This window comes from Mesoplodon densirostris, chromosome 9, assembly GCF_025265405.1.
Source record: "Mesoplodon densirostris isolate mMesDen1 chromosome 9, mMesDen1 primary haplotype, whole genome shotgun sequence".
Classification (NCBI taxonomy): Eukaryota; Metazoa; Chordata; class Mammalia; order Artiodactyla; family Ziphiidae; genus Mesoplodon; species Mesoplodon densirostris.
Genome location: NC_082669.1, coordinates 88,612,640 through 88,634,796, shown reverse-complemented (window position 1 = coordinate 88,634,796; position 22,157 = coordinate 88,612,640). Strand labels below are relative to the sequence as shown.

The window sequence follows — 22,157 nt, the reverse complement described above, 5'->3', positions numbered from 1 at the left end:
AAAGTATCTCATTAATGTTTGTATATTGGTTACATTTTGATGTCATAATGCTTTGCATATATTGGGTTACACAAATGCTTTAATGAAAATAATTTTCTTATTTCTTTTACTTTTTAAAACTTCTTTGAAGAACAACTTTATATTTACAGAAAAATTGAGCAGATAGTACAGAAGGTTCCCATATTCCACACTTCCACACACACAGTTTCTCCAGTTATTAATGTTTTGTATTAATGTAGTACATTCGTTACAATTAAGGAACCAATATTGATATACATTGCTATTAGCTAAAGTCCATAGTTTACGTTCACTCTTTGTGTTTTACACTTATATGTGGGGTTTTAACTTAGGTTTTTGAATTGATTGAATGGATAGACAGTCCTCAGTTCCTTACTAAGAGGAAAAAGACTGTGCGGAACATATTTTGAGTGAGGACTGTTGTGTCTGGATATGTAAAGAGTAAGATGGTTATCAACCAACCAAGTAGAGATACAGGTAATTGGTAAGTCTGCACTCAGGGCTAGGTGTATACATTTGAGACTCATCAGTGGAGGTATGAAGTTACATTTCGAATTAACATGGTCTGATGTGTTAATGGGAAGTAAGAAAACAGAGTGAGGACAGCTCACTCAAAAAGCTTTCTTTTACTGCTAAGCAGAGTGGATAAATGAGGCAGTGGGGTTAGTAATGGGATTTGTTTGCTTGCTTTTTCTTTTTTTTTTAAGATGAGAGCTATGAGAACTCAGTTGTAAACTGAAGGGACCACTGCAGACAGTCTAAATCTGCTGATGTAAAAGAAAGAAGAGAACTGTGAGACAAAGTGCACAGAGAGTGAGAGTGAAGGGGGGTCCTAGCACTAGGGGAGGAATACGCCTTTGATTGGATGAGGGACGTGTGTTTCAGCAGGAGGGAAGCGATCATATGAGCATAGATGCAGGTAGGCTTTGTTGGGGAGTGAGGAGGAAGTCTTTGTCCTATTGCTGCTTTTCCTCCGTGAGAAAGTCTGAGACAAGCTGAAGCGACCGGGAGGAGAATGTTGGATGTGTGCGACATGAAACAGTTAGTCATCCAGAAGTGGGGGAAGTGGATTCACTGGGAAAGTATGGTAGAATCAGAAAGCAGTGTTGACTACACATTGGAAGCTGAGGTCATGAATTTAAGGTAAGACCAGAGAGCAGGGTCGGGACTAGATGAAGCAGTGGGGCACCTAATGAGCAGAATTTAGGGAGGCACCCACTCTCAGTCACGCACAGGCCATCTCACATACTTCAGTCTAGTCCTGGCCTTGCCAGGCAGTAAAGTTTTATGACTTTTTCAAACAATATTCAGCTGCTTGAGTAGAAGAAAAGAAGATGTACAATTGAGTTCAATCATGAGTGTTTTGGTAGAGGAATAAAATTGGACAGAGAGGGGAGTATAAATGGACAGAAGGCATTTGGAAGGAACATCATAGAACCTATGCAAGGCTAGGATGGAAGAGAAACTATCATGGGGGTGAAATACACTGAGAAACTGGGGTAATAAAGGAATCAGTATATTTAGGGGCTCATAGAATTGTTGCAGTGGGGGAAGAAGGTGGTATCCAGAGAACAAAATTTGAGAGATGATGTAGTTACTGATTTTAGATTCTGATCATGGTAGTGGCGGGTGAAATGCATGTGAAAGTGTGAAAGTCAGCTAATGTAGAGGCCAGGATGCTGAGTCATTCAGGTGTGTGATGAAGCCACTAGAAATGACAACAGGAATATGGGTGGAAGGGAATACAGTGCACCAAATGCTGAAGTTTTCAGTGAACAAAGGCTAAGTAACTGAGATATGTAAGAGTAATCTGATTCCTACATAAATGATCATATGATTCCAAGTCAAATATATAGCTCTGTTTATTGTTGTAATGAATACTTGATAAAAATAAATTGGATAAGGGAGAGCATGAATAATTGAGATTCTGTTGAAAGTTGCTATTTCCTATGGCATTTGGTCAATGACTTCAATCACATATATTCATTCTTCTTTGAAGGGTGCTAAAAATTACTAAATTAACTGATTTTATTTTTACCTTGCTTATTTTTTCCTGCTTACCCAATAGCACAGGTGGTTATGAGAAGGAAAAGGGATAGTTTTGTAGCAAGAAAGAGAAATGAAAGTAATAAATATGACAATACACTGAGTGGCTTACACTTATAAATATATTTATATATAATATTTGCACATAAAGGTGAATGAACTACTCTTGCATTGCCTTTTGTATTGTGGAAACAAGAAAATGTAGATCAAGGGAGCATAAGTGTAGGCAGAGAATGGATAATGATGATGATAGTTTTCACATATTGCACGCCTGTCGTGTGCCAGTCACATACTAAGTGCTTCACATGCATCGTCTCATGCAGCCCTTGTAATAGCCCAGGGAGGTTGGGGTTATAATGTTCTCTTGACAGTTGACAAAACAGGTTTTTGGAGAGTAACTTGCCCAGATTACACAGGGAACTGGCAGAGCCAGAAAGCAAACGCCAGTCCCTGAATCCCAAGCTCATAATCTTCCCCAGAACAATATTCAACAGAGCCAGTATTTTCAAATAAAATCTTCATTGGATAGGTCATTTTTCCTACAAAAGCACGTTGGAGTGCTTGACATGCCTAGTAATGAAAATACACTTTTTTCCATGCATTTCATATTAAACAGAAAATATCCAAAGTGATATATAGACTCTGAGAGCAGTATCTGACTAGTAAAAGTTACCTCCACCTCCATGTTGTTTGTTTCCATTTCTCCACTAACCCACATTGATTAAAGAGTATGTAAAAATTAGTGCACATAAAAATTTCTGAAATAACTAAAGTCTAGGATGGAAAGAAACACAAGAAAACTTGCTGGAACATAATTTACTATATATATATGAATTTAGCCTAACAAAATATAATTATATTTCTTACTTGTGTTGTTAGTAAACCATAATACATTGATGGATATATCGAGACGTTTGTCGTTTCAAGTTTTTTTCTAGACAAAATGCTGCTTAATTCTGTCTTTCAGGGTGCCCAGTTTCAGTACAAAGGGTGATCATTCAAATTTCTACTTGTTGAAATTAATAAACGACATAGCCTCTCGTGGTTACTCAAGGGTGTTCTTTGTTACATAGACCACAGTACCAGGGCAATTATTTGAGATAAGCCAATATGCAATTGAATCAGTTCTTTGTTGAAAGGGTTGAAGTAATTCAACTGCAAGCCTAGCCCAAGATCAGAAATCAGATTAGTAAAACAAGTTGCAAGAGTGGTTTCTAACATCACACTGATAACAGTGTAAAAGGGACTGATTCGGTCCCTTCATTTGTGAACATAAAAGATGAGAGCTGATATAAGTGAAGTTAATAATGCTATGAAGAAGCTGAATGTGGATTTGCTTGGAATCGTTTGTGGATGCCTCTTTCATGCTCTACTGTAATTTATTGATTGCACACTCAATATCAAGCAGTCTTCGGTGCCGTGCCCACAAAGATAAGAAATGCACTCTGCCTTTATTAAGGAGACCATGGTCTTGTGAGGAAGGCAGAGGGTCCACCCAGTATTGAGCATGTAATAGGCTCTCAATAAATATCTGTTGAATGAATGTTTTGATCAGGAATGGGGATGGATAGTACAAGTGTACAGAGAGCAGTGAGTGCCATGATAGAGAAGGACAGGACACGAAGAGGCACTTGGGTCCCTGCTCCAGATTTAGAAGATAAGGATCCTTAAAGGTGTGCCTTTAAGACACATCTTGAAGGAATTATATAGAGAAGAAAGGTTAGGAAAAAGGAGGAAGTGAACTTATAGAAAATAACATGCGAAACAGGATTGTGAGAAAGGGCATGGTGAATTTAAAGAACTGGATTTTAGGTATATTTGGCTTTGTATTAGTAGAGGAGAACAAGGATTAGAAAGGGTGACTCCAGAAAAGCCACACATGCTCACTGAGAGGTTCTTACGCGCTCATATAGACCCTGGATCTCAAACACAGCACTGCCTTAAAACAATAAAGGAAATAATAGTTAATATTTATACAATGCTTACTATTTACTGAATGTTTTCTGTATATTGATTCATTTAATCCTCATATCCCTCTGAGATGGGAATTACAATTAGCCCATTTTAAAGATGAGCCAAGTGAGGAACAGACAGATCAAGGAACTCACCTGAGATCATCTATCTAATAAGTGCCAGAGCTGGGGTTTGAGTGTGATGATCTGGCCCCCAAACCCACATTTCTAGTATATTATACTTTTATATATAGTATGTATACTTTAGTATATTGCCTCTTGGTGCAATGCCAAATTTAGTGTAACTTGCTATTAATAATTATATTGAAGCATCCAAGTTGGACAATTATGTTTGTGATAATACAGCTCTCATTAGCTTGCTTTCCAGTATACCTTCTTGAGTTGGAGAAAAGAGATATAGAAACAGCTAGCACACTAAGAATTATATATAACTCAAGAGTACATTCATGAGAATGTGTTACACAAGTGACATTCTCCTAGCCTGGTTATCATTATGGTAAAAAAGATTGGGATGCTGTTGTAGGAGATAAGGAGCTATTCAGTGAGGAATATGACAACATTGGGGAATGTAGTTAGACAAAAGTAAATAATACTTTATTCATGGAGTATGACATCAGAATTTTGAAATGGTATGTAAATGTCAGGACTTGTTGATGATGTTAATGTGAAATTCATAACTGATGTGTATTTTTCCATCCAGTAGTCTCTTACCCATTGAATTTCTATAATCCTTTGTCTAGATATTACTTAAAGAATGTTTAATATCCTGTCTATTACTCTGCATTGGTATGTACTGAGAATACATATAGGGTGAATCATCATCATCATCATCATAATATTTAATTACCACATGCATTGTTCTTTGCATTTGTTTAATTTTCATAGCAACTCTGTGAGTGTTATTATTACTCCCATTTTACAGATGAGGAATATGAGGATTTAAAAGTCAACCTGCTCACGTTCACTTGGAGTTAGAAAAGGTTTTGATCAGTTACAGCACATGGGTTTCCACTTGAGTGTCTAAGGAGTAGTTAAGATAGTGGTTGATTGGAGAGCTCCTATTTTTTTCTCTAATTCCCTATTTCTTTCTTGATTTATATATGAACTCATTTCCCATGTGAACTAGTAATAATAATTTAAATGCATATAGATCTTTTGAGACTTCAAAATATGTTCATCTTTATTGTTTAAGTCCCTATGTGACAAGTGAAGAAAAGAGAGTACATAAGTTGTGAAAATAAATGCAGAAGCAAAGTGAGCATGAATGTGCAGCTCTTGACTCTCAAAACAGTGCTCTTTCCTCCATGCTGTGCCATCTCTTGTGTCCTTAGCAGTTTTTTTGCAGATACCAGGCATCTCATCAGAGGCTTCACACTGCATTCAAATTTTAGGAAGATTCCAAAGAGGAATGCTTTAGACTTTTGTGATTATTGGTTTTAGTTTAAAAGTCCACAAGTAGAATAAGGAACTCATTGTAAGATGGAAATATATAGAGTTGACATGTAAAACTATTAGTAGTATATATTTTGGGGGAGTAAAATATAGAAAAGAGATCGCAAGAAGGGGACAGTTTCTAGTATAGTATAGAAATTAAATCCGGTATACGGTGAGAAGAAATTCAGGGAAGGGAACCTGCAGAGAGAAGATTGGCACAAAGAAAAGGGATTGACGTCAGGTGAATTTGTCAAGATAGTAAAGAGTAAGGCAAGAAGATGAAGGTGTGGGCTGTGGGCAGCCTCCAAAGGCTAGTAGAGGAAAGGAAATTCTATATAGAAAGTGAGGCTATAGATGGAACAAGAAAACATTGTGGGTAGTGATCCCTTTCTACTCTTAAAACCTGTGATTATGTAAAAGTTAATGAGAGAGAAAGTAAAAGTGAGCAGAAGCTATTAAGAGAAAAAGATGAAAGCTTCCGGGAGAAATGGAAGGTTAGAAAGATGACATTTCTTGCATCCTGCTGCTCCACCAGTATTGCACTATCACAGTGAATTGAGGGAACTTTTATGATCTGAGTGGAGTTGGGACTTCCCAGTGACCACTGCCTCACCCACTGAGAGGATCCTAAACGTAGCCCACATGGATAGACTCTTGGGCAGAGGTAGCAAAAGCAGAGGCTTAGAAGAGACATCGAATACGGCAGTTGCTTCTGAGTGGAGTTCAAGTCAGAATAAAGTAAAACTCTAGGGAATCTGGCTGCGACGTTCTCCTGCCACATTTTGAACTGCTGTTCATAGTTCATATTGTACAATAGCTGTTATGCTTCAAGGCGTTTACACTCTTCTCTATTAACTGCCATTCTCCGTAGCCACTATTGGCTGTCCAGCCTATCAACTTTTATATATTTAACTGTTACGTTTGTCACCTAACTTGGATTCTCATCATTTACTTTCTAATGTGCGTAATGAAGCACATCTTCTTCCTGAAAGTATGTCTGGGCTTCTTTTCATGTCAGATATTATGCTACCAAGAATGACCTTGTATGGATTATTAGCTTCATATCTGTTACTATGCACAATATTTTTTTATCTACCATTTTTTTCTTAGAGAGAAATAAGCCCAGTGGTCTATCTCACTGAAAAGTTAACATTGTTTTCTAAACATTTATAGGTAGTGCTGGGACACCGGTCACTTTTAATGAAAATGGAGACGCTCCTGGTCGTTATGATATCTTCCAGTATCAAATAACCAACAAAAGTACAGAATACAAAATCATTGGGCACTGGACCAATCAGCTTCATCTAAAAGCAAGTATCAATATAAACTTATACTTTATGTATATTGTTCTCAAGGAGAGACGCTTTACTTTTAAGTGTATAATATAACATTTGTTAGAATTGATCTTCTTGTAAACGTATTTTCAGAATATGTATGATTTGATCCTTCTTCAACTTTAAAATGTTATGAGAAGTCTTAAATGTCTGTAGAGATATTTACTCTCTGTAGGGATTTAATGAAAGATCTCATTTTCTTTTAAGTGACTAAATATACATTTAGGGAAACTTTATACTTTTCTGAAAGGCTCAGTTGTTCAAACCTTTGCACAGTGTGTGTGTATGTGTGTGTTTTGGGGGGAGGGGTGACAAACTGTGCCATGAATGACAAAGTCGGTGCTTAATAAGTGTGCTTCACCTTTGCCACATCATAAGTTGAGATCTTGCAGCTACGTCTGCTGGTTGGAAGTCAGTCATGATCTGTACTTACATTACCTCTTTGAATCACAACATCAGAGAAAGTTAATGTACCCAAAAGAGATGTTCAGTTTTTTAACAGCCCTTAGGGCTGCCAGCTGTCCCTGTCCCCCTGGAGAGCCACGAAGGCCCAAGGCCCACAGATTTTGCAGTTCCTACAAGTGGCCACGTGAGGGGAACTTGGAGAGCCCAGCTGGAAGCGAGGTCGCAGAGCCTGGGGCTGGTGCCAAAGGCAGTTGGTCATCTGCCTGCCCAGTGTCATTCTGTCACCATCACCTGAGGCTATGTCTCCTGCTGGGACCAGGTGGGGCTGGCACGTGGGATAACGGCTGGAAGAGAAGCCCTGTCAGATGAGTCTAGCTGCCCTCCAGAGGGGCTATCCTAGGGAAGGGGTCTTTGGGGGCACTGGGGGGCGCTGTCTGTTACCAGCACCCACTAATCATAAGGGGCTCCAGAGCAGGAAGCCCATCCTGAACTTGACGGATAGGGAGGCCCAGGAAGTCACAGGGCAGAGGGCAGGCAGTGGCTGCGTGAGGAGGGCACAGGAGTGGTTGGAGAAGCATCCGCTTATCACGGGGTAAGGAATCATTTCAAAATTTAACAGCTTGTGGTGCCATCTCTATGCACGCCGGCTCCTTCTGGTCTAGACAAACAAGGAGTGTGCTCTGTGGTCGCAACTAAGGATCAGAGTTCCTTCATACATGAACATTAATGTTCATAATACATTCTCTCATACATCTGTAACATTGGACTGTTTACAGGAACTGAGTGGCCGAGGAATCACTACAGCAGCAGTGTTTCCCCTGTAGGCAGTGAGGCGCTTTTAAAATGTGTCTGATAAACCAGAAACATACTCTTCTACTGTTATATTGTTCTATTGTGTATTTCACTCCTTCCTCTAGTAAAAGTACCTCCTCTTCTTGATTCTCAAAGCTACCATAACACTGTGAGAGCTGAGTTCATTTCTTAAATGAATAATTAATTTCATTTCCTAGCTACAGCTTATCCTAGCTGGAAGGTAAACTCTTATGACATACATGAGGGTGGGGAGAGAGATTATTCTTGCCTGTGTGTGTTTTACACGTGTGTATGTGCTTTCTTGTGTTTGAACCCATTCAAAAGACATCAGTTTGGTGTTTTTAATACATTTTTCACCTCTGTATGTCCAAATATAGCCCCTGAAGTGCTATGTTTATGCAGCACCAGTCACCATAGTTCTCAGAAAAGCAGATAATGAGAAATAAGAAAACTAGGATATTTATGATTTATTGTCTCCGTAATGACTTCCTGATAATTATCACAGTTCTGCTTTCAATAATGCACAAAGACAGCTCATATTTGCAACTATGGTTGTACTTCGTAAGACCACGTATCTACACCTTACTACATGTAGCAGCCTGATGAAAACTTATCCCTTGTCCTACCACCCAAACTTATGGAAACAAAGCTTTGATAGCTCTGTGGGTTATTGATGCCAATCTGAAAATCAGTTGCTTCTCGGCAGAAGCCCTTTTGACAGTGGACCTCTGTGAAATAAAATAATTAAACACAACAAAGAAAATTTGATAAGGGTTAAAATAGGGAAGCTACTTTTTATCTGAGTTTTATGAATGCCAAACTGCTTACTATATTCTTATGATTAAGGATTTAAATAACAAAGTTCAATGGTTGAAAAATATGTGCATTAATATATAATATGAAGATACCTAAAATAATTATACACACCAGCACACGTACACACACACACACACACACACACACATCTCTCTCTCTATATATATTTATTATAAAACTTTATGTTGAATCTCAAGCTGCTCTTTTATGTACATTTATGGTGCATGAAAAGTTTTATGTTTATTATTGTGTTATTGCTCATAAAATATATCAAAATGATTTGTAAGAATTATTTCTCATGCATGATTATGATCGTTTATAACTACATAGCCATGCTAGCTTTACTGAAACAGAGAGAATCAACTCTCAGAAGAGAGTGAATTAGTTTGTGAAGAGAGGTCATACGTCAAGGGTTGAATTCTGAATTTTATCAGGACAAACAAAATGTTTCTCCTTGGGAACAGGATTAGTCATCTGTGTGAAGGTGGAGTAGGGGTTCCTTGGAAAGTGACAGATTTACTGAAGTTCTTCTTAGATCTTAGGCAAGGCACCAAACAAATGCTTTGCCCAGTTTTGCCATCTATAAAGTAGAAACGTTAATAGCACCTACCTTAGATGGTTGTAATAAGAATTAAATGAAATAATACAGTAAAGCAGTTAGTCCAGGGCCTGGCACACATGACATCCATAAACATTACCTGTTATTAATCCAGTGCCTCGTGATTCTGTGTGGTCAGTGGGAGATCTGAGCATGAGTGTGGTGAGTAGAGAAGTGAAGATTCTGTCAGAAGAGGCACCTGAGTTTGCTTTAGCGAGTTCAGAATATGTTCACTTAAAATGGGGACCATTTGTCCCTATAGCCCATTGCCTGCCTTTAGTATTGGCCTTAATACTTTAGCAAATCTATCTGCACTTACAAAGTAAACTTTATTTAATGTAAGTATGTAGTTTCATTTCCTATGGTAGCCTGTGGCTAGATATTGTCACTTAGGTAGTTATTTTTGAATGGATTGGATAAATTCATTCTGTGCACATCTGCATGCTAAGTATTGGGATTAGAGTGAAAATGTGAACTCCGCTCTCAGGGCGCTTGCAGACTGGAAGGATAGATAGACACTCAAACCAACAATTCTAGTGCAGTGGGGAAGCCCACAGATGAAGGTATGTCCGTGGTTTTGCACCTGCAGCCCAGAGACAGGCCCCGAATCTGGTCTGACTGCTGGCGGGGGTTGTGATGATGGCAGGGGAAGGCACTCTTCCCAATGTACTCCATCCCTTCTTATTCTCTTAAACCAGATTTGCAATAGATTTCACACTCTCAATGGTAAGCATTTATCAGCCAGTTATTGGATTGAATTCGGCTTATTTTCAAAGAGCCAGTTTTTCTGACTGAATTCAACCATAGGCTAAGTTTGTGCACAGAGTGTGCATGATTATGCATATATGAGTGCAATAAATTTTCCCTGAATATATCTTAGTGGAGTGAAAGAAATTGTAAAAGTAGGTTATTCTTTTATTTTTTTCCTGGAAAATCATGAGGTGTTTTATTTCCTCAAAAGCATTGTCTTCATTGTTCTAAATATATTTTTTTCTTTTTTATGGCACTAACATATGTTCTTAACTTAGCAATTACAATGAGTTAGTAGAACTGTTTATTTTGATTTCGGTTTTTTATTCAGTAATCTCAGTCCACGCGTGAAGGGCATATTGTCTACCTGAGAGTGACTTTGAACAATTAGGCTTCTCCGTTTTATGAGGCTGAATCTCTCAAGAGGCAGGTGGTCCTTATTAGTGATTACAAAATGTACTATAACCTAGAGGTTCAGAGCAAACAGAGGAGCCTGAACTGCAAAAAGAACAGCCATATGCTGCTTCGAGTCCACAGGGAGAAGGTGTATGGAGGCTACTGAATGGGCCTAAAATAACTGAGGGCTCACTTTTCTGTACTTCCAACCAGAGCTACTCTTTCTAGATTATTGTAAGAATGAGACATAGTTTTTGATTGTTTTGTTTTATTCTTTTTTTATTCAAATAAATTATTTGAAGATAAATAAAGATAGTAAAGGATAATGACTTCGTAAGAAAGTTTTATTGTGAGCAGCATGGAGTCAATTGGAAAGGGTGATTTGAAGGAGAAGGGCTTCATTTCATTTTGTGTGGGGCCACTCCATAGATGAAAGTAACTCTTGACCAGGTACTGAATTCTGACCCTCAGTTTTCTCATCTGTTAAGTGGGACAATAAATAGGCTTATTATGAAGATCAAATGCATTGGTATTTCAATGCATAGTGGTCAAAAACAAGACCTCAAAGTCAGAAAGAAGATTTTTGTGTTCCAACCTTCCATTCCTGAGCCTTGGGCACGTTATTTTACCTCTTTGAGTCTCAGATTCTTCATCTGCATGAAACGATCATAACTACTTCATAGAGTTATTGAGATAATTAAAGGAAATGGCATATCAAAGATCCTAGAACACTGCCTGCTACATATTCAGTGTTAAATATGGTAATAAAAATATTGTTTTGTTTTGCCAGGAAAAACAGCCTATTTCAGAGGACCCTGTAATGGGTATTGCAATCTGAAATTCCATATATGAAAAGTCTTTTCTGCCTTTATCTTGATGTTCTGAGTAGGGAGTAACTGTAAAAAGAGCTACACTATGATAACTCGTCTGTGCCTGTATAATAAACCCCAAATGTTTATTTTGGTCTGAAAAAAAAGTGGGCTTCATGAGTCAGTGCTTTGGGGACAACCAGAAACTCAAGCAAGCTTTCTGATTTAGTGCATTAAATCCGTCTTTTCTATGTACCTCTAGTGTAGTATTTATAACATGATATTTTAATTGAATATATGTCTTTGCCTGCCATTGGTCAGGCAGATATATGCTATACCAGGGGTTCCTCAACCTGCTTGAAATACAGAAAGAGGAAGTTTCTGAGTCCCCTCATTTGCCTCATGGTTATATTGCTTTGGATAAACATCAAAAGTTTTTAACCAAAATCACTAGATTCCCTAATGTCATAGAGGAACAGCTTTTCTATGATGAAGGGTATTGAAATAGCCTTGAAGTAAAGGACAGAGTGAATGGAGTGGAAACAATGTTCGAGGGGACGCTTGACCCTTTATTTGCCTTGACTCTTAGGAGCCATGCGTTTCCTCTTTGCCTGTTTCCCCATTGCAAAGTTGCCTGCATTTGAGAATGCTCTTTCATATGATAGTCAGTGCATATAAAAGATCATTCACCCTGTGAGACAAGCATTATATAAAGCTTTTCCCATCCTACAAAGTATGAATGTGAAGTCAATTCTCTGAGACCCTTTACTACATTCCAATAGGACTTTAAATGCCACTCTATTTCCTGCCTTTATATTCTATTCAGACAAGGCCTTTTTTTGCTTCCTTTCCTTGTAACAAGATGATTAGTTGTCAAAACTATATTTTTGTTCACTAGATACAAATTTATTCTTTTCAAAGTAAGTCATTTTGGGGTCAGTAACTAATTTTTGTTTATGAGAAAATAAGCATTTGGTAAATTCATGTTTTTGAGACATCAAGCAAAGTCAAGGTAATTAAAGTTTAACTGTGTTCTTGCTAGTACAGAGTAGGGGCTCAGTAAGGACTTGTTGAATATGTCATGAACAATATGCTGATATTTTCTAAATACTGACTTAATGTGGAGCACTGATCCAAGATTATTGATTAGGAAGTTGACTTATGCATAGATTATTTATTCAGTGACTGCTCCCTGCCAGGCAGGATGCTAAGCCATTGATAAATAATATAAATAATATATATAAATAATAATATATAATAATTATAATATATATAATAATATATATAAATAAATATAAATAATATAATATAATAATATAAATTGATAAATAAAATAAACTCCCAGATAGCAAATGATTTACTCCATTAAAGGTAACTGTACACTTGAATAATTATAATAAAAGCATACTTAGAAGGTACAGATTAAAGAACAAACTATGAATTAAAATATGTAATGATTACCTCCAACTAGAGGGACTGGATAAAGTTTGTTGAATTCAAACTGGATCTTCAGTTACTTTGGTGGCTAGAAATGGTTGGAAGAGTGTGTAGGCCATGGCAAAAGCACCCATACATCCATCCATCCTTCCATCCATCCATCCATCCATTTATCTATCTATTCATTCCAGAATAAAGTGCCTCCAATGTGCCATTGCTCTACACAGTGCTGGAATGATCTAGAGGTGTTACAGATTCTATCCCCAGGATCATCCCTGAGTTGGGAGTGCACATCTATTGGATGTGCAGGCATATCCCGCCTACAGAGTGTAAGTTGTAAGTTCATTGATGGAGATGAGGAATGTTGACTAGGTTTTCATAGGGAGGTGGAAAGGGGCACAGTTTATTTAGGGAATTGAGTGTGATCTTGAGCTGCCAGCACAGAGGACTATCTGAGCAGAGCATATCATGCAGAATGAAGAAAGATGGCTTAAAGCTAAATTTTATAGGGTTTCAAAAACTATTAGAACACAAGTTGATACTCTTTAAGCTACAGTGAGCTTTTCAATAGAGACATTCTCAGCTTTACACTTCAGGGAAACATTTTGGGCAGCAAAGTGTAGATTGGCTGGAGAAGAGGTCGTTCCATTATTTAGTGGAAGCCATAATTAAGAATTAATTTCTTTCTTATTTTACCTAATTGTTTGGCAGGTTCTTTCTGCCCTATCTGTCCATCTACTTGGTTTGTGTTTTGTTCTACAAAATATTTAAAAGGACTTACTAAGATACACTTATCATAGTAGGAAAAACAAACAAACAGTAAATTAGGAAGAAAGGATCAAGGGAGTTGATAAATTTTAGTTAGTCGAGTTTGATTTTCTTGTCAATAATTATGGCCAATAGATTTATCTAGCTGTTCAGTAGAGTCAGAAATAATCATGCTGCTATTTTAAGAACATACAAAATTATGCCATATAAAATGATTTAATCTGATTAAGAATTCAGAAGCTGGATTCAATTATCTGGATCTAGTTGGAGTCAGATTCTCGGGGTAATCTAATAGTATCCAAGGAATCTAGTAGTTCATCAGGGAAAATACAAGTGGGGCACTAAAAAAGCTATTATTATTCATGAAAAATAGGAAAAATCAAAAGTGCTTAGTTATTTTGGTAAATAATGAAAGTGACACAGACAGGGAAAAGAAAGCTAAAAAAATAATAGAGGTCAAATTGGAAAAAGCAAATCAAAAATACAATGCAACTAAAGAAGGAGGTAACATAAAATAGAAAGTGCCTGTTTATACCAACACCAAAGAAGGGCAAAGGAGGATGGTGACTCTAGACTTTTATGGGGATAATAAAGTAATAAAAATGATAATAAATGGTATTTTAATCATTACTTTAACCTTGGGAGGAGAAAAATAAGTGCAATTTTGACATGATGAGTAGAATCAGTAAGGTTAAAAACATAAAGTGATAATGTAGAATAGAGGAATAACTGGTAAAAAATCATTTTCTTATGGTAGATTTACTAAACTAAAATATATGTGAACCCTGTATCCTAGGGTACTTTTAAAAAGCTCAGTGGACACATCAGTGTTATGTAAAATCTACAACATACAAGAGAATCACAAGTAAGACTGCAAAGTATTATATATGAATAAAATATGTAGCTTCCAGCTGTAGATGGAGGTCAGTAGTTGATAAGAGCATGAAACTAAAAAGAAAAAAGCTAATATGTCTGTTGACTGAATCAAAAGTTTAACATGACATCTTTCCTCAAAGCTTCCACTGTCTAAAGAAGGAAAATAGAGCCAGAAGCTGAAATCCTCCCAAGTCCCTATTCCATTTTGTTGAGTTCATGGATCCTTATCTCTAAGTGAAGTTGCAGAAATGTGCAATTGTGCATAAACTCAGGGGTAGAGATGGAAAATAGTTTTCTTTCTTAAATCCATAAATAAATGACAGAAGGATATAACAAGGACACAGAAAGGTACTAAATTTGACTAGTATTTGATTGCTTTTATCAGTTATAAAGTCATTTGTAATAAAACATTATTTTGAGATAATTGCAGATTCACATGTAGTTGTAAGAAATGATAAGGATTCCATGTCTCCTTTACTCAGTATTCCCCGCAATGATAACATCGTGAAAAACTATGGTGTAACAGCACAAGCAGGATCTTGATATTTATACAGTCCACCAATCTTTTTAATATCTCCTGTTTCACTTATACGTGTGTATGGGTGTTTCTATGCATTTTTGACCTGTGTAGGCCCATGTATCTACCACTGTAGTCAAGATATAAGACATTGCCATCACCACAAGGATCCCAAATTGTCATATAATAGCCACACCCACATCCTACCCATATGCCTCCCTTCAGTGCCTGGCAATAACTAATATATCCTCTATTTCTATAAAATTGTCATTTCAAGAATGCTGTGTGGGGCTTCCCTCGTGGCACAGTGGTTGAGAGTCCGCCTGCCGATGCAGGGGACGCGGGTTTGTGCCCCGCGGAGCGGCTGGGCCCATGAGCCATGGCCGCTGAGCCTGCGCGTCCGGAGCCTGTGCTCTGCAACGGGAGAGGCCATAGCAGTGAGAGGCCCGCGTACTGCAAAAAAAAAAAAAAAAAAAAAAAATGCTGTGTGGATGAAATCATATTGTACGTAACCTGTTGGGTTTGGCTTTTTTCACTCAGCATGGTTCCCTCCAAATTCATCCATGTTGTTGTGTTCCTTTTAATTGCTGAGTGGGTCCATGGTATGGATGTACCAAACTATGTTTAGTTATTCACTCTTTGAAGGACTCCTGCAAAATAATTATGCATCAACCTGCTATGAGTATTTGTTGAATTGTATGTAGAGAGAAACAGCAGGGAAGAGTGATGTCTCGTCTCAGAACTGAGCTAAATCATTTTTATAAGATAGTTTTAGAAGTTCTAGTTAACCCTTTAATATAGAATATTTTTAGAAAATAAGAAAAGGAAACTTTCTTGCTGCAACATACACCTCAGATCCTTCATAACTGGCATAGTGACACCTTGGCTGCAGTGTGCTTAATACTATAATCGCAGCAAACATACCTAAGAGAAAAGTCCTCATTTAAAAGTAATACCACCTGGATCTATGTCCTCTTAACGCTATAGTCTGTGAAACCACACCTATGTTCCTTCTTATCGTGCTTCACTTTTCCATCCCTTCTGTCAATATTACACTAATGTTGCTGTCTATGACACTAAAACCCAACTCTCAATGGGTTTCCAAGACTTCCTCAAAGTCATCCCTATCCTGTATTTCTTAAGTTGTTCTGACACTCTGCTAGGCTTTTCTGTATCTAGTTCTCACTTGACTGCTTTTGTAGCTGTCAGATCTGTTGGTATATGCATTTTTCTGCATTCAGGCCATGTTTTTAAGATTCCAAAATTCAGACATGATTTCTAGATTAAGCCACTGTAAGATCTTTGAGACTACTGATCTAAAATTTGTAAAATTTTTAAAGGAGACCTGCAGGGACACTGCAGTTGGCATATGCTCTATAAATCTCCTAGCAGGAACCCACTTAAAGCTTGGCAACTGTGAATTAAATCCCTTAATTATCCTATCCTTAAACTAGTTTATCAAGGAATCAGCCAATTTTTATAAATGGCAACTGTGAATTAAATCCCTTAATTATCCTATCCTTAAACTAGTTTATCAAGGAATCAGCCAATTTTTATAAATGGTCTCCATAAAATATTTGACAGGGGTGTGATTTCATGTTGTTCAGGGCACCCATGGACTTGGAGGACAGACCCTAGGAGGTTCTGCATGGTGTGGAAAGTGTCACTGGAAACTAGGGAACTTGTTTTTACCCTGACCTCTCATTCATCCTGAGATAGGGTTGTGCTTTATTACTTAATATTTGGAGCCTCAAGTTCCATGTTTATAATATTAGGAATTTAACGTAGTTATTCACTAAAATTTCTTCCAGATCTATTATTCTCAAATTGGATACTTCAGATAGTGAGAGTTATGTTGGATGTATTTTCCTGTTTTTGTTTACTTGTTTTTTAGATTTAAAAGTTTAAGCCCTCCATCATTCAACTATACAGAAGTCATCCTACGGTGTAAACCTCACTGAACAGAGAGCTTCCTTATGTGATTTTTTTTTTTTTCAATTTGGGATATTTATTTTAAAGAAGCATGGCTACTCATACCCTATGAAAACTAAAACCAAAATGGGAGAGGTTAATAAAGACAATAGGTATTTTGCTACCTTGGTTTTAACAGAAATGTAAAAATTGTTCAAAACAGATATGATATTAGTTTTCTTTTGCTCTCCCAGCTGCATGTTTTCATAATATACTTTAAAAAATAGGACTCTGCTATAGGGGAGCTAAGTTGATTCTGTTAGTTAGACTGAATCCAAACATGGCTAAGTAGAAATGACTAATCTGATTTGAGGATTGCTAGTTTATCTCTAAAAGGAGGGATAAGTCCTATGTTTGTGAAGAATTAGGGGATGTCATGGTAGAGAAGAAAAGGCCGCATATGAGCAATAAATGTGAGCTCGGCTTATTTTTTCTCCTATAAAAAGAGAAAAATAAGATGATTTCGGAATTCCTGCTGTGCCATCATAAATTGGGTTGCATTCAGCCTGTGACATTGAGGCAATCAGGCTGCAGCATTTATTGCCCTCTTACCTCATGTGCAATCAATAGTTTTGTAGTCAGAGGTAGAGGTATCGGAACTCAGGCACCGTGATCTCATCTCAAGTCCGCCTTCATCACAGGCATGAGCTTATCCACTTCCTGAATCTCCCCAGAGTTCTTTCCACTCTTTATCGGATTTTTACATATTTGTATGTAAAACTTCTCTCCTGAGATGAAGTTTTTCATCTGTTACGGGCTGGCTAAGCAATTACTGGGCATTGCATGAAAAGAAGAACTTTCTTTATAAGTTTTAAGAGATTGTTAAGAAATAATTGGCTTTAGAAAGTTCATACCGTTCTACTACCCTTATGACACAGCTTCCCACAGGACAATTTGGTTCATTTTTCTGAGAGTTTATGATCACTCTGAACATTAGGAGATAGTAGTCTCTTTTACAAAAAAAAAAAAAAAAATCAAAAACTGTTGGAAACCTGAGGCTGAAATAACTTCCAAAATGATAACTGTGGCTCTTGTCCAAGTCAGCATTTTTTCAAATGCCTTCCTCAGAACACTGGTTCTGCAGAATTTTAAATAGCTGCTACATATGCACACAAAGGCCCTCTGGTTTAAAAAGCTTAGGGAATGTTAGGACAACTGTTTTCGTTTTGTTTTGTTTTCCTGCAAGAATTTGGAGACCTTTTAATATACTAATGTACACCATGGCTGACTGAGAAATGGGCATTGGATGTAATGTTTAATAAATTGATTTAACCATGAATCCTTTTTTATTTGAAGAACATTTTGTGGAACTAATATTCCTTGAAACTTACTGTGAAAAATGTTGGCTTAAGTTGAATCTTCCACCTAAGTTACATTTATTAACTCATTTAATCTTTGTCATATCCCTGTGAGTTAGATACTCTTAGAGTGGCCATTTTATAGAAGAGGAAACTAAGATTAACAATAAGTTACTTATTTAAGTTCACTTGGCTAGTGGAAACGTAGATGAAATTCACAGGCATATATATCCTACTCCAGTGTGCCTGCTTTTAGTAATACTAAAGAAGTAGAATCAAGAAGAAGTTGGTGAACGGTTGGTTATGGGAACCAGGAAAGGTGGAGCTCATGATGACTCTTTAGTAGATGAGAAGGCAGAAGATATTTTAGGAAAAAGCTTGCTATGGAAGAAAGCTTCAAGGAGGAAGTCACATTTAAGCTAGATGGATCTTGAATGTTCTGAACAACGGGCATGACGGCCGGGCATAGCAAGGGTACGGAGGAGATTGCACAGATGCAGAGAGAGGGAGTCTCAGAATTTTCATGAAGAACAGAGGAAATGGGAAGGAAATCACAAAAGATCTCATCAAAAACTGAATTTTGGAATGTGGATCTCAGCATTGAGTGTGGATATCATTCTATAACTAGCATCAGTCCCTGTAAAGAAATGACCTGAGGACCACTGGGCATTAGGAAGATTACCTGCCATCAGTCTATAAAAGAGATGGCTTTCAGGGACAATCATAATTTAACAATGCTGCTTGGCCATTTAAATTATTAGTGAATAGGCATGCCTTTAACTTACAGCTTATTTACAGAAAAAAAAAATCCTTTATCCTAAACACAACTTAGTTCTTCAAATGGGACAAGCAAGTTTTCTTTTTACAAAACACCTCAGTCTATTCTGCAGTATTTTCTTGAATTTAACTGACCTCATTTAAGGAATTTAGGGAATTTTGAGGTAGAGATAACAACAATTCAAAGTTCATTTAAGAACCATTTCTATAATACTGGTTAACAACAGAGCACTGTTAGATATCTTATTGTTTAAATTAATCTTCTGTAATTCTTTAAGTGCCATAATTTTGTATATGTAAGTGAATGATTTAGTGAACAAGTTCAGAAGCTGTCATGGCTGAGCTTGTAGTTCAGCTGACAAGTTATAGACACTCTTGGTGTACCTCAGAAGACAGGCGAGAAAATTTTCTTTTCCTTGAATACCAGCTACTTTACCATTCCCATAAAAACTCTATAAAACTAGTTGGCCAGTGGTGACACCTTCTACCAGTATCTGAGCGAAGCCTTGTTATAATGTCCACTGCCTGCCATAAGCTTATTAAAATGTCACTGCTCCAGAATAGAGGCTGACACCAGTCAGCACAGTTACAGGTCTGAAATCTTTTCTCAGCTAGGAATTGAAGCTTCCTATTATATACTGGCTCCTATTTTACAGAATCTTCTTAAAGATCAAGAGTTTTGTATGTGAAAATACTTTGTAAGCTTCAAAATGCTATAGAATTGTTAGCTAGCTATTATTTGTGAGGGCCATAATCATTTTGTATAGAGAATAACAGCCACACAAAATCACATTTCAAAACAAAACAAAACAAAATAAAAAAATCTCAACTTTATCATTTTCCCATTTGGGAGAAGTTTTGACATATATTGAGGTAAGTATAAAATTAGTCAGAATTGGATTTGCACACATTACTACAGAACTGAACTTCTAGTATTTAGTTTCCTCTGATTTTTGCATCTTTTTTTTTTTTTTGGTGTGTGTGTGTGTGTGTGTGTGTGTGTGTGAAGTGAAATCTTTTACCTTCCCTTAAAAAAATAACTTTTCATACCCACCTCACATAAGAATGCCCATGGAAAATTCTGGTACTATAATTGGCACAAAGAGTAGGTTCTCAGTAAATGTGGGTTGAATCTGAAAACTCCTCTCCTAGAATTGTCACTTGACCATTCGTCTCCTGGGTAAGTTGAGATGGGAGGAGATAATATGTATTTTTTCTTTAAGTTTAATAATTGTCCTACAGCTGATATATAAAATCAAATACTAGAAAAATTAGATAACTAAATTAAAGCTCAAAATTAAAAATGGTAACTTGCCACGAATGTGTCTTTTTGCAGCCTTTTAGTAGGCTATATTTATTGGCATATAAAAGATAGCTGCTTTTGATAACTGGAGCCCTCGCCATTCAAGAGTGCACCTCTAGAGCGTGGCAGCCATCTGCTACTGCCCCCTAGTGGCTGCCCCCGAACTGATCGGATTCTCTAAATGTTGAAGAAAAGAAATGAGGAATGTTCTGGAGCTCTGTGGCTTCCTCTGTCCTCCTCACCACCTGGCACATATACAGCTTCACCCATGAAGCAGCAGACACACTAAGCCAAGCTGTATTCCTCTCCACACCAGTTGCTTCTTCCTCATACTCACCACCCATCTCTTCTCTGCCATCCCTTCTCCTTCTCCTTTTTCTCTTATTCCCATTCTTTCTACAGGATGCTGTAAGTGGGAGCGGGATTGAGAGGCTGTACCCAGAGGGATGCAGGATTCTGGCCGAACTGTGTCCTCCTTCCCATCTCACTACTTTTCTTTCTTTAACCAAAAAATTCTTCCTATGTCAGGAATATATGCAAATACATCATTTCTTTTAGCTTCAAAGCAATCCTTTATGATGATATTGCTGTTTATATGTAACAGAAACAGTATGTCTAGTTTTCTCTTTAAGGAGAAACATCTTTGTTGTCCATAATCAGGTCTATGAATGAAGGGGGAATCAGGAATCATCGAAATAAGCTTGACTGATGTACACTGAAAAGATCAGAGAAAGAAATGAATATATCTAGCAGGTCAGAATGAGCATAGAGAAAGGAGCATGGGCTGGGTTGGTGGGAGATTTTGAGAGGGAAGAAAGAAGAAAGAGAGGGTCTTTCAGGTAGCTGCAAATTGCAAAATTTACAGAGAAAGAGAGAGAGAAATGAATGCTTGAGATCAAGAGACCATCCATGGAAGAAAGCTTGCTCAAGAGGGATGCAAATGATTTTAAGAAATTGTGCTTGGTTAGATGGGTTACATAGAGATTCATCCTTTGGAATTACTGAGAAACTTCAATGAATATTTAAGTTGCTTCCAAATTATTATTTGGATATTTAGTCACTATGCTGTAGTGTTGTGAGGCAGTGAGTTTTCTGTGGTTATAGTATTTCAGTGTAAAGTGTCATACCTAGTGTTTTTTTGGAGTGCATCATCACCTAGAATGTAGGTTAGAGTGAAAATTTCAGTGTTTTACAGTGTGGAAATTTTATAGAAATTTCTAGATGACTAGATGTTGTCTGTGGTTGTCCCTGGCATACTGTACCAGATCTGGAAGGAAACTTTAGCTACTACTCTGATATTGATATAATGGTTTGGGATGATAATCTACTATTTGGCTTCAGATGACTGTATATATTACTTTTTAAAAAAATTAGTATTGAGTGAATTCACTAAATTGAGATAGCATAGGACATTCCTTTACATACTGAAGATTAGAAATTAGCTTTTTAACCTTACCTCCTAAGATAACAAATATCTTAAGAAATGAGGGACCATTCAGAATGGAGGCCTGGCGGTAAATGACAACTGAGCGGGATGGATGTCCCATCCATCAGTGATCCTGCATATCTACTCTTTCAGCACAATGTTTTCATATCATTTAAAGCTCATAAAATTCAAATTACTTGTTGTCTCTGGGTGTTATATCTCCATGGGGTTCGCTTTGGGCAAACTGGTTTCCTTTGAAGGCCCTAGCAATATATTTTAGGTTATGAATTTTCCATTTATTTTTATCTACCAACCTATGAGCCTCCGTTTTCTATTTTTCTGGCATTTATTTAAAATCTTGTCTGTTAGTTACAACTCCCTTTGCACTTTGT

At 37.2% G+C, this 22,157-nt stretch overlaps 1 protein-coding gene across 2 annotated transcripts in view; it reads left to right on the top strand.

Moving 5' to 3' along the window:
- The window catches only part of GRM8 (glutamate metabotropic receptor 8), a 764,868-nt gene that overhangs the window by 610,138 nt on the left and 132,573 nt on the right, over positions 1–22,157 (top strand). For both annotated transcript variants that reach the window (XM_060107898.1, XM_060107899.1), the window contains exon 7: positions 6,645–6,781. In XM_060107898.1, coding sequence (XP_059963881.1) covers positions 6,645–6,781 — 137 coding nt within the window. The remainder of the gene's footprint in view (positions 1–6,644; positions 6,782–22,157) is intronic.